Consider the following 14,292-nt stretch of genomic DNA (forward strand, 5'->3'; position numbering starts at 1 on the left):
TGTTTTTGTACATGTCGAACACAGCCCAGTTAAAAATGGAGGCCCGCTTTGAACTCAGAGAGAGTTGCTCGCTGGAACGATCGATCGGTCAGTTTTCGGCATGTGAGGTTGGAGTAGCATAAGCCCGAAGGAGCAAATTGAGAATATGATAATGAACCATGCATTCTGATGGTCAATGACGAACATGGGAAGGATTCATGAAGAATGACAGTTAAAAACCACTCTACTTAGAATCGAAAGCTACTTGTACGATAGGATTGTTTTAGAAAGTGAAGTGGTATCAAGATGGGTTTGGTATACGGCACGGGAGGCTGGTGAGGGGAGGACAGGTCATAATGGCTGGAATGGTGTGAATGGAAAGATATCAAACACATGGAAACACATGTGTTTGATGTGTTTGATACCAATCCATTCATTCTGTTCCAGCCATTACTGTGAGCCAGCTCGTCCTTCCCAATTAAGGTGCCACCAGCCACCTGTGCTGTGTAACATGGGTTGATGCTGTCTGGCAGTCCCTAAGCTATGACCTTGATGAGGTGCTACATATTTCAGGTGTGTGTACAGTATATGTGTTTGCTCTATCCTTGACACAACCACCTCTGAGGACAGAGGCATCGATTACAGCTCATAAGGCTGTGGTCAATATACTGTACAGGGCTTCAACAGATGACTTGACCCCTCAGACCATATTATGTTCAAATCAACAACAAATATAGATTTCCAGGCACCTGCCTGTAAAAGGAAAACAGTATGGCCAAGGTTCCAAATGGCACCCTACACAACTATGTAGTGCACTATTCACCATATTCCCTATGTGGTGCACTACTCACCATATTCCCTATGTAGTGCACTACTCACCCTATTCCCTATGTAGTAAACTACTCACCCTATTCCTTATGCAGAACACTACTCACCATATTCCTTATGCAGATCACTACTCACCCTATTCCCTATGTAGTACACTACTCAACCTATTCCCTATGTAGTAAACTACTCACCCTATTCCTTATGCAGATCACTACTCACCATATTCCTTATGCAGATCACTACTCACCCTATTCCCTATGTAGTACACTACTCAACCTATTCCCTATGTAGTACACTACTCACATTATTCCCTATGTAGTGCACTACTCACCCTATTCCCTATATAGTGCACTACTCACCCTATTCCCTATATAGTGCCCTACTCACCATATTCCCTATATAGTGCACTACTCACCCTATTCCCTATATAGTGCACTACTCACCCTATTCCCTATATAGTGCCCTACTCACCCTATTCCCTATATAGTGCCCTACTCACCCTATTCCCTATATAGTGCCCTACTCACCCTATTCCCTATATAGTGCACTACTCACCCTATTCCCTATATAGTGCACTACTCACCCTATTCCCTATATAGTGCCCTACTCACCCTATTCCCTATATAGTGCACTACTCACCCTATTCCCTATATAGTGCACTACTCACCCTATTCCCTATATAGTGCACTACTCACCCTGTATGGTGCACCACTTTTGACCAGAGCCTTTACGTTCATATGACTAAGACAATGGCAGTTAAAACAAAACAGGAAGTGTTCTGAAAAGACCTCCATGAAAACGGAACCCACTGTTAGAAACAGCTGTTTCGTGAAACCCAAATGGTTATGCAAAGAATAACAACAGTGAAATTAATAATTTACTTAAATCAAATGATAGGGGGAAAAAGTTAGAATAAAATCTGAAATCCCTGCTGTATCCATTTAATTTCATGAGCATTTAGCCTTCTTTAAATGGGCAATCTGCGGTTCAAACAACAAAGCGGTAACCCTGCCTCTGTTTTGGTAAACAGCTGAGGGAGGGGGCTGGAGAAATCTAACCCCTCAAGTTCATACAGAATCTGACCATCCATGAGATTAAATGTATTGTTTTAACAATGTTTTTTACTTCTTAATTCCTCTCTGTGATAAACATGTCCACATTCAAAACTCATGCAAATACTAATTAATTATTCAACAGTCCCTGAGCTTTCACACCTCCCTTCAGCTGGAAACGGTGGAGTGGGGATTTGAAAGATGGCTTAAAGATGTGTCTCATTCTGAAGGTAAGAGAAGCCGGCTGTTTGGATATTCCGAGCATGTGGCAGTATCTCTTGGGCACGTATCCACAAACACCTCAGATGTGCTTGGCCATGGAGTGTGATAGGTGTTGGGTCGACTCTGAGGTGTGTGTGTGTGTGGAGTGCAGGGTGACATTTCTGGAGGTTTTCTGGTTTTGACAGAGGCGTCTCTAACCTTTGAACTAACGTTTGATGTAATGTACAGGAGGCAGGCTGACACCTGTCAACTGCTGCAGCAAGTTGCAACATTGGGTCTGTTTGTCTCCATGCACAGTGTGTTAGCACATTGCAACGTAGGCACAGCCTCAATTATGCAAACCCAAGCAGACACTAGTACAAGTACTCAAATGTACACACACACACTTAAAAATTGTGCCTGTCAAGTACTTGTCACCTACGTAATAACTGTCAACTCCGTAATGGCGTCTGTTTTGACACACTCGTCAAACACTTGAGCACACCTTTCTCCATACAAGTGGTTAATTGGTCACGTCTAATGCAGTGGTTTTCAACCGGTGTGCCGCTACACACTGGTGTGCCTTGATAATTTTTTTAAAAACGTGACCTGTGGAATGAACGTGGGATTTTGACTGGGGAACATCAGTGCCAATAGAAAGAATAGCAATCAGATAATACATTGAGTGGCACACATGGTTACATCTGGATTGTTGTTTCTTGTCCGGTGTGCTGGAGCTGTTACATTTGTATAATTTGAGGGGCGCGCAACACAAGCACAGTAATGTGTACAATTGGACTTTGCCTGTGAGAACCATTATCACAGGCAAGTCTGGTGATGCTTATCAGTACCACATCATCTCCCATAGAAACAAAGGGAGAATGGCTTTGTGTCTGTGGTTGGATCTTTACAATGCAGACAACTATAGATCTATAGATCTTTCCGTTCAAAAGTAGGGAAAGTGGGGTGTTGAGCCAAAGAGGTAAACTTAGCCACCCTTGTTTCTAGGAAACCATACACAAAATTAATATTTTGACCAAATATTTAGGAAGAGATCATAATTTAAAAAAACACATGGAAAAAGTGGTAAGCAAGTTAGGTGAAAAAAAAAAAAGATTTTCAACAAGTCTAATTCATTTTTAGTGTTAGAGGTTTCATGATGCTTGTATCTAAACTTAAGTAGATCATTTTAAGATTGTTTTATACATAAGTTGGGGTCTCTATAAGCTTCAATATTAGGTCTTAAACCTAGCATGAAAGTGCTTCCTCGTAGCTGTGTGGGCTTATATAGTGAAAAAGATGTTTATTTTTGTATTGTTTATTTGGATCCCCATTAGCTTTTGAAGAAGCAGCAGCTACTCTTCCTGGGTCACTGATAGACAAGGAAAGTCACACTAATCTAACAACACCTCCCCCATAGGCATTCCTGTCTCTTCCGGAGATCATATATCCCTATATTGCTACTGCTGTATCGTCAAAGGAATTATCTAAGTCAGTTTCAGAGATGGACAATATATGAATGTTATCCAATGTTAGCAAATTATTGATTTCATGATGCTTATAAGTTGAGAAAATGTAAATGTTTTTATCCCAGGCGTAATGCAAGGCATTATAACTGGAATATGAGGTAACAACAGGGCCTGTCCTATGTTAAATGTTTTTAAATGTTTTTAAAGGTCCTATGTTTTTAAAGGTGTTACACATGTGTTCAAATATTATTAAAATGATTAAAACAAAAAAGTGATTTTGATCATGTTGAATTGCATTAAGGAAATAAAGATAGTCATGGTTTTAATAGAGTCAGTTGTGCCAAGAGAACACCTTCTTTTGGACAAGCTATGTTTCTAAAACTAACGTTTACATGAATTCTGATTATTTCCACGAATACACAACATCCTATATATCTTTGTTAAAGGAAGAATACTATACTGAACAAAAATATAAAACGCAACACGGAAAGTGTTGGTTATGAGCTGAAATAAAAGATTCCAGAAATGTTCCATACGCACAGAAAGCGTATTTATCTCAAATTTTGTGCAGAAATGTGTTTACATCCCTCTTAGTGAACATTTCCCATTTGCCAAGATTATCCATCCATCTGACAGGTGTGGCATATCAAGAAGCTGATTAAACAGCATGATCATTACACAGGTGCACCTTGTGCTGGTGGACAATAAAAGGCCACTTTAAAATGTGCAGGTTTGTCACACAACACAATGCCACAGATGTCTCAAGTTTTGAGATAGCGTGCAAATGGCATGCTGATTGCAGGAATGTCCACCAGAGCTGTTGCCAGAGAATGGACCATAAGCCATTTTAGAGAATTTGGCAGTATGTCCAACCGGCCTCACAACCACAGACCACGTGTAACCACGCCAGCCCAGGACCTCCACATCTGGCTTCTTCACCTGCCGGGTCATCTGAGACTAGCCATTTGGACAGCTGATGAAACTGAGGAGTATTTCTGTCTGCAATAAATCCCTTTTGTGAGGAAAAATTCATTCTGATTGGCTGGGCCTGGCTCCCCAGTGGGTGGGCCTATGCTCTCTCAGGCCCACCTGTGGCTGTGCCCCTGCCCAGTCATGTAAAATCCATAGATTAGAGCCTAATATATGTATTTAAATTGACTGATTTACTTATATGAACTGTAATTTAGCAAAATTATTGAAATTGTTGCATGTTGCGTTTACATTTTTGTTCAATATATAATTCCCTTGATGGAGTGATGCTGAATGTAAAAAATGTCTCTCAACTTACCACACTGTCCTCTGAGACCTATTTTACCAGAACTATACATTTTTATTTCTATCAGAGATTTGCTGGACACTCTTTCACACATAACATAAAAAAATATATATTTTCAGTATAGATCAGATGAAGGTCATTGCCACTAAGTATATAAGGAAAGGTTTAGGTGTGACACAGAATTTTTTATCCAATCAAAGTGTACCACGGTTCAAAAAAGGTTAGGAACCACTGGTCTGAAGAATGAGTTGCAAGGTCAGACGTATTCTCGGAGGAAACAAGTCACGACGATTGAGCACTATCGTCACTTAGAGTTATTTTTAGCCTGTTTTACATCAGGTGAGAGAACCACAAGTTTTGCATGTATGCATCATGTAGTATTAGTCTCCAAATAGGCTGTAATTACATAGCCTATCTTAGCACAATCTGGCCTAGAATACATCCGCAGAAGACTTTTAAGGATACAGCGGCATCTTGGACTAGAAAGGGACGATAAGGGTAGAAATCGAGGACTCCAAGGCCTGTAATCATAGTGTCTCAGAGTAGGACTGCTGATCTAGGATCTGTTATGCCTTTTAAAATCAGAATGAAAAAGAATGGGGACCTGACCCTAGATCAGCATAATGGCTTGACACTGGGAGTGGTAGCGTAGGCCTATTTTCAATTAATAACACATATTGGCCTTCTGAATAACTTGCTATCAATTTTAAGACTTTCCTTCAAGCCTTCAATTTGAACACTCCATGTAAATGCAGTCAGGGTTACCATAGCACCTAACGACCACATTCCCAACCAGCGTAACACAAAACCCACCAAGTCAGCATAGGCTTATTCTGAATGGTCTTATGAAACCGAACAGTAATGGGGGAAACTACTCAGAAGCCGGCCAAACATTTTCTCCATCACAGTCTCATCTCGTCTAATGTCTTCTCGCCTCGTCTAACGTCTTCTCGCCTCGTCTAACGTCTTCTCGCCTCGTCTAGCGTCTTCTCGCCTCGTCTAGCGTCTTCTCGCCTCGTCTAGCGTCTTCTCGCCTCGTCTAGCGTCTTCTCGCCTCGTCTAACGTCTTCTCGTCTAGCGTCTTCTTGCATCTCGCTTCGTCTAGCGTCTTCTCGCCTCGTCTAGCGTCTTCTCGCCTCGTCTAGCGTCTTCTCGCCTCGTCTAATGTCTTCTCGCCTCGTCTAGTGTCTGGTCTCGCATCTCGCTTCGTCTAGCGTCTTCTCGCCTCGTCTAGCGTCTTCTCGCTTCGTCTAGCATCTTCTCGCCTCGTCTAGCGTCTTCTCGCCTCGCCTCGTCTAGCGTCTTCTCGCCTCGTCTAGCGTCTTCTCGCTAGACTCTTCTCGCCTCGTCTAGCGTCTTCTCGCCTCGTCTAGCGTCTTCTCGCCTCGTCTAGCGTCTTCTCGCCTCATTAGCGGTGTGTTTATCGCACAACACTGGATAGGTTCCTCAATGGAACAATTGATGGCCTATCTGTGAGGAGTGACCGGCGGCTCTGAGGGGCAGACATGAAGATGTCATTCTTGGTTGCACACAGCTTAGCCATAAACCAAATAGACCAGTCCAAGCCGCCGAACACACCTATGCAGTGCCAGGCACACAGACACATGTACTGTATGTCAGTACAGGTGCACACCCATAGATGTACAACTTCGTACATAGTTCAAACACACACACAACTATAGAATAAAATATACTGTAAAACTACCAGTGAGACTTACTTAAGGCCTTTCAGCTATAATCCTTTAGAACTTGTTATAAGCCTTCATGAGCCTTTATAATGTATTATAATAAGGCTTATAATATGCTGTGTCTCTCTATGCAGGACATTTTCAACTGACTCAAAATGGCCAATATATAGTCAGGATCATTATCAGACATTATATTCTGGGTGGTTCGAGCCCTGATTGCTGATTGGCTGAAAACCGTAGTATATCAGACCATATACCATGGGTATGACAAAACATTTATTGTCACTGCTATAATTACGTTGATAACCAGTTTATAATAGCAATCAGGCACCTCAGGGGTTTGTGGAATATGGCCAATATACCACACAGCATTGCTTCGTGCCTAAGAACAGCCCTTCGCTATGGTATATTGGCCATGTACCACACCCCCTTGTGACTTATCGCTTAATTAGAAAGTCTGAAATACATTATACCGGTTGGCTTTCAGTAAAGTGTTGCTACACTACAACCCTCATTCACAGGCTATTGGACAAAGCATTGAGGGGAAGTGTCTGGGAACTAGATTACCACACTACCACTTGTAACATAATGCATCTCCCTTGCAGTGGTGTAAATTATTTAATAAAACACTTTAAAGTACTACCTAAGTAGTTTTTGGGGGTATGTGTCCTTTACTTTTTTCTACATAAATGTTCCCTGACACCAAAAAGTACTTGTAACATTTTGAATGCTTAGCAGTAGAGGAAAATGGTCAAATTCACACACTTATCAAGAGAACATTCTTGGTCATCCCTACTGCCTCTGATCTGGCAGACTCACTAAGCATACATGCTTTGTTTGTAAATGATGTCCGAGTGTTGGAGTGTGCCACTAGCTATCCAACAATACATAAAAACTAGAAAATTGTGCCGTCTGGTTTGCTTAATATAAGGAATTTGAAATGATTTATACTTTTCATTTTGATACTTAAGTATATTTTTGCAATTACATTTACTTTTGATACTTAAGTATATGTCAAACCAAATACTTTTAGACTTTTACTCAAGTACTATTTTACTGGGTGACTTTCACTTTTACTTGAGTAATTTTCTAGATATTTTTTTATTTCACCTTTATTTAACCAGGAAGGCCAGTTGAAAACAAGTTGTCATTTACAACTGCACCTGGCCAAGATGAAGCAAAGCAGTGCGACATAAACAACAACACATGAAATAAACAAACGTACAATAGAAAAGTCTATATACAGTGTATGCAAATTAAGTAAGATTAGGGAGGTAAGGCAATAAATAGGCCATAGTGGCGAAATAATTACAATAAAGCAATTAAACACTGGAGTAATAGATGTGCAGAAGATGAATGTGCAAGTAGAGATACTGGGGTGTAAAGGCGCAACAACAAAAAATAACAATATGGTGATGAGGTAGTTGGATGGGCTATTTACAGATGGGCTATGTACAGGTGCAATGATCTGTACGCTGCTCTGACAGCTGATGCTTAAAGTTAGTGAGGGAGATATGGGTCTCCAGCTTTAGTGATTTTTGCAGTTTGTTTCAGTTATTGGCAGCAGAGAACTGGAAGGAAAGGCAGCCAAAGGAAGAATTGGCTTTGTGGTGACCAGTGAATTATACCTGCAGGAGCGCGTGCTACGGGTGGGTGCTGCTATGGTGACCAGTGAGCTGAGATAAGGTGGGCTTTACCTAGCAAAGACTTATAGATGACCTGGAGCCAGTGGGTCTGGCAACGAAAAATAAGTGAGGGCCAGCCAACGAGAGCATACAGGTTGCAGTGGTGGGTAGTATATGGGGCTTTGGTGACAAAACGGATGGCACCTTTATAGACTGCATCCAATTTGTTGAGTATAGTGTTGGAGGCTATTTTGTAAATGACATCACCGAAGTCAAGGATCGGTAAGATAGTCAGTTTTACGAGGGTATGTTCGGCAGCATGAGTAAAGGATGCATTGTTACGAAATAGGAAGCTGATTCTAAATTTAATTTTGGATTGGAGTTGCTTAATGTGAGTCTGGAAGGAGGTACCTAGGTATTTGTAGTTGTCTGGTTAGACTGTAAACTCTCCTTCCAGACTCACATTAAGCATCTCCAATCCAAAATTAAATCTAGAATCGGCTTCCTATTTCGCAACAAACCATCCTTCACTCATACAGAACCGTCCAGAGTAGTGATACTAGACGGGCGGGCAGGTGCGGGCAGCGATCGGTTGAAGAGTATGCATTTAGTTTTACTTGCATTTAAGAGCAGTTGGAGGCCATGGAAGGAGTGTTTTATGGCATTGAAGCTCGTCTGGAGGTTAGTTAACACAGTGTCCAAAGAAGAGCCAGAAGTATACAAAAGTATACGGTGTTGTCTGGGTAGAGGTGGATCAGAGAATTATCAGCAGCAAGAGCAACATCATTTCTGTCTACAGCTAAAAGAGTCAGCTCAAGAATTGAACCCTGTGATATCCCCATAGAGACTGCTAGAGGTCCGGACAACAGGCCCTCCGATTTGACACACTGAACTTTGAGAAGTAGTTAGTGAACCAGGCGAGGCAGTCATTTGAGAAACGAAGGCTCCCAATAAGAATGCGGTGATTGACAGAGTCGAAAGCCTTGGCCAGGTCGATGAATACGGCTGCACAATATTGTCTTTTATCAATGGCGGTTAGGATATCGTTTAGGACCTTGAGCTTGGCTGAAGTGCACCCATGACCAGCTCGGAAACCAGATTGCATAGTGGAGAAGGTACTGTGGGATTCGAAATCGTCGGGGATCTGTTTGTTAACTTGGCTTTCGAAGACCTTAGAAAGGCAGGGTAGGATGGATATAGGTCTGTAACAGTTTGGGTCTAGGGTGCATCCCCCTTTGAAGATGACCGCGGCAGCTTTCCAATCTTTGGGGATCTCAGATGATACAAAAGAGAGGTTGAACAGACTAGTAATAGGGGTTGCAACAATTGTGGCGGATAATTTTAGAAAGAGACCGTCCAGATTGTCTAGCCCAGCTGATTTGTAGGGGTCCAGATTTTGCAGTTCTTTCAGAACATCAGCTATCTAGATTTGGGTGAAGGAGAAATGGGGGAGGCTTGGGCAAGTTGCTGTGGGGGGTGCAGGGCAGTTGACCGGGGTAGGGGTAGCCAGGTGGAAAGCATGGCCAGCCGTAGAAAAATTATTATTGAAATGTTCAATTATCGTGGATTTATCAGTGGTGACAGTGTTTCCTAGCCTCAGTGCAGCAGGCAGCTGCGAGGAGGTGTTCTTACTCTCCATGGACTTTACAGTGTCTCAGAACTTTTTGGAGTTTGTGCAACAGGATGCACATTTCTGTAAAAAGTTAGCCTTTGCATTCCTAACTGCCTGTGTATATTGGTTCTTAACTTCCCTGAAAAGTTGCATATCGCAGGGGCTATTTGATGCTAATGCAGAACGTCACATGATGTTTTTGCGCTGGTCAAGGGCAGTCAGATCTGGAGTGAACCAAGGGCTACATCTGTTCCTGGTTCTATATTAAAGGTATCTTTACTTTTGCTCAAGTATGACAATTGGGTACTTTTTCCACCACTGTTCCCTTGTACTCCGGTCCAGGTGGTTGACTGGTTCTGATTGTACCTTAGCCAATGGGAGTCACTGTTTTTCAGCCTCATTAGGCAGGCACTTGGCCCACAGCCTTTTTGCCAGACGGATGATGTTGACATCCTGTCTTCACACCGCTAAAGCTGCAATTAGGCCTTCTCAATGTTACCTTCAGGTTCCAAAGAATATATATATCATTTTTTACATGTTGGTCATTTTAACAGATGCTCCTATCCAGAGCAGCTTACAGTCAGTGAGGGAAGAGGTAAATGATCTGAAATGAATCAGACTTTCGTTACATTATAATGAGGCTTCCCAGTGACACTAAATCAGCCCTGGTCTCAGCCATGGAAACACAAAAGGCAAGATCTTTAGGCCAAGCACCGGTGTAAAGATTGCATTGTTGGGTTAAGTGAGTCTCCATTAAAGATTTTACAATCCTTATCGCTTTTGGGTGTTTTAAAAATAACAATACAAAAATATCTTTATATCACTCAAGGCTTTTATTGTGGATACCATTCTCCCTCTCAATACAATTTGGTGTATGCTGGACACAATAGTCTGGAATACGGAGACTGCAGTGAAACCTCCCATACCCTTGACCATCTTTCATAATGCTGCCAGACAATCCCTTCTCTCTCTTTATCACTGTTCTCATGTTGAAGGAGGAATTCCATTTGTCCCATTGTTATCACCCAGGCGGGTGTTAATGTTCCAGGCAGTCAGATGTAATTGTCAGTCTGGCAGGCAGTGCCTGGGTCTTATCAGACCTACTCAGGTGAGGTCATCATCTTCCTCCCTAATGACTCAGGTTAATCAGTAGAGTGTGGAGGCATCACTAGCTCACACACAGCACAGCCCAGCCCAGGACAGCCCAGTGCAGCCCAGCGTAGCCCAGCCCAGGACTGCCTAGCACAGTCTAGCACAGCCCAGGACAACATTGGACAGTCTAGCACAGCCCAGGACAACATTGGACAGTCTAGCACAGCCCAGGAAAGCCTAGCACAGCCTTGGACAGACTTCCAAGCCCCTTGGTACCATAGCAGTTTCCCGGCCAGCACTGTAAACTAAACCATACCTCGACATTGGGTTGGTCACACCCAGTACGCATACACCCACCCACCCCCTCACTCACACCCACCCACCCACAACCACATAGTACACAGGTGTTTATTTGGGCAACACAAAGGGGTAGGTCAGGCAAACAGGTGTTCGGTCTGTGTAACACCAGTGCAAGCTGCAACACAAAGTTCAAGGAAACAAAAAAACAGTTACGACTATTGTACATTCACAATTATTGTTTTTGGAATAGATAGAGGTTTTATGCTAGATAAAGGCCTGTTGTTTGAAGAATCTTGTCATGAGCTTGTCTGTTTAATAAAACTTCCATATTGACCATTTCACACCTAGGCAGGTCAGCCCGGGTTCAAAAACTCGCCACTGGACAAAAATGCCAATGTATCTGAACCCAGTAGCCTGTTTCCCACAGGATGCCTGTTTGTCAACTCTGCCAGTGTGACAACGCCCATAGCAGTGACAAAACTTTTCATTTGTCTCTAATCAATGTTTTATGCATTCTCTGAATGATTCTGATGTGTTGGAAGTACCGTCCATTCATTTGCTAGGCAAAAGATAGTCATCCATTTCCGGGAAATAATATGTTGCTTGAGCCTATTACTGTTTTTGTTTATGAGGAGGAGAAAGAGAAACTGTACATTTCTTACTGAAAGTATACTGTGTTCCTCTATGTGAAGAAGAAAGCGAGAGAGAAACAGCATTATTGGATACATGTAGGCCTACTTGATAAAAGCATACCGTGTTCGTCTATGTGAAAAAGAGATTGAAACTGCCTGTGGATGTGAATCTCATGTTTCTGACTGAGCCCACAACGATATTTATAGAGAAAACAGGACGTACTGTAAGTGATGGGGAGAAGGAGAGACAGAGTGTATAAATTATATATTAGACGAACCAACATGAATACAATCTAGGTCTGCGAGGATCCGCTGCTTTCTCATCCTTTTATGCTCAATGTTCAGAATTCTCCTCTGGTACAAAAAAGATCCATACTCCATTGAAAAACAAATCAAAACAGACATAAAAATAAAAAGAACACCGTGATGCAATCATTTGGTTTGTATGGTACCATAGGTCTAATGTAGACTAGCTACATTGTATGTTTGCCTCTCAGAACAAATGCGGTAGTTTTCGAGATAAATGCAGCAGCTATCGGAGCTGTCCAGCTGCTTTTGGTGCTGAATTGAGAAAAGCCCTGAAAGGATTGCAGCAGTACGCTCAATTAGCTCAGTCTGAATCACATTACATCGACTGAGAGTAACCTAATAACTATGGTTAAAAAGGGAAATCCTATCGTGACCGTAAAGCGTTGAAAATTCTTCATGAGACATATCTGTGTAAATTAAGGAATTCACACCAATACATCATAGGCTTATGTTTTGATGTAAAAATGCACAGTCCACGTTCCTAAAAGCATGATCGCCTAGGTAGCCTATTGATTGTATTTTATATTGATAAAGTATGCTATGCCAACAACATAAACGAACCTTCACTTGGAAAGAAGCAACTCGTGTTGATGTAATATTCGCTGTCAGACTCCAGGAAGGCAAGATGTCTTAAAATATCTGGAGTTTTGCATAATTTGAATAACATTCGTAAACCACACTATAATTTCGAGTATTCTAGCCCTAGATTATATGCAATGGCATATTTCAATATATGAAACTCCCGAGGTATTTATTTGCCCTGATATGAAGCAGTTCTTTGGAATGATCTATTGAAATATTTTCAATATATAAAGTCTGAGGTAACTTCTCGATGCCAAGTAGTGGAAAAAAAGGAACCAAATAGCATATACCACATCCCATATAAAGTATGTGTACGTCGTAGGTTACATACACGGTAAATGAACAGAAGATGACGATATCAACATGATTTATGTGCGCGCCAAAGCTATATATTAATGCTGACTGATTGCACGCCCCACCACCATACCGCTACACCTCTGAATGAATCAGTCGTCTTGACATGTCTTCTCTGCCTATTTATAAAGAACAAAACAATACACAATGATTCAGGCGCTTTCACGCTTCCCGAGACATGAGTGTTGGAGGCTTGCTTTTAACCCATTTAAACAAATAGCCTAAAACAGAAACTTACACGTATGCGTGGTAAATAAATGCCCATCCTCTTGGTCTCTCCAAAACATTATAAAGAAAATTCTGCACTCTTCTGTAGAATGCATTTCTCTTTGGAGGCTTCGGTTTGCCAGAGAGACTGGATCTCTGTTTGCTAAGGATGCTGCCTCGCTTTGTTGCCTCGGCGTCGGCACCTGCTATGAGCAGCGCCCCATCTCTGTTTAAATCCGTACTAGCCCCAGCTTCTAGCCCGACAAAGCCGACTTTTAGCTTTTTCTCCACAGCTGGACCAGGGTAAACCCCGCCTGTACCGGATTTCTTGACCATTCTGGCTAAATACTGTCATGGGGAGCTTGGAGTTGGAGATTTTTTTCGCCCTTTACCAGGTAGCAGCATTGCAGTGATGGGCGTGTAGGATATGATCCTTAGAGCGCTCGCCCCTGCATGTGCGCGTGGCTGAGGATACCCTGTTTCTGAGAAGCCAATTGAAATGCAGAGAAGAATCTGAAATTAACACAATTTTCCTACTTTAGCATTTTCCGTCCACCTGACAACAGAAAAAAGGAAAATATCCTACATTTTTATTAGGGCATAAACTACAGAAAACAACACAATATATAAACAATGTAAACGCTGGCACTCCATTGTCTGATTTGCAGTGTGGCCATGGGCTACAAACACAAAATTAACACTGACTGTGGATAACCTATGCTCATTTGCCAATTGCAGAGATCATTTTGATGGGGTCATTTTGTCCATATTTAGTGGCTTTTCAATGTGCACATATTATTTCCTTGTGTTTCCTTCACCAACTAAAAAACCCAGAACTGAATGAAACAGGCTATATTCAAGCAATAAGGGCCAGGAGGTGTTGTATACAGTATGGGCAATATACCACAGTGAAGGACTGTTCTTTGCATGACAGGAGGCGGGACACAGCCCTTAGCCATGGTATATTGGCCATATACCACAAACCCCCAAGGTGCCTAATTGCTACCAATTGCTAATTGGTTACTAACGTAATTAGACCAGTAAAACGTTGTTTTTTTTACATACCCATGTGTACTTCTGGTGTAC

The 14,292-nt window shown here is 42.0% G+C and overlaps 1 protein-coding gene across 1 annotated transcript in view; it reads right to left on the bottom strand.

The window, feature by feature from the left end:
- LOC139414454 (potassium voltage-gated channel subfamily KQT member 2-like) overlaps positions 1–13,542 on the bottom strand; it is a 61,504-nt gene extending 47,962 nt beyond the window's left edge. The window contains exon 1 of the mRNA XM_071162366.1: positions 13,238–13,542. Within this exon, the coding sequence (XP_071018467.1) occupies positions 13,238–13,542 (305 nt within the window). The remainder of the gene's footprint in view (positions 1–13,237) is intronic.
- Positions 13,543–14,292: the final 750 nt, after the last annotated feature.

This window comes from Oncorhynchus clarkii, chromosome 7 (genome assembly GCF_045791955.1).
Source record: "Oncorhynchus clarkii lewisi isolate Uvic-CL-2024 chromosome 7, UVic_Ocla_1.0, whole genome shotgun sequence".
Classification (NCBI taxonomy): Eukaryota; Metazoa; Chordata; class Actinopteri; order Salmoniformes; family Salmonidae; genus Oncorhynchus; species Oncorhynchus clarkii.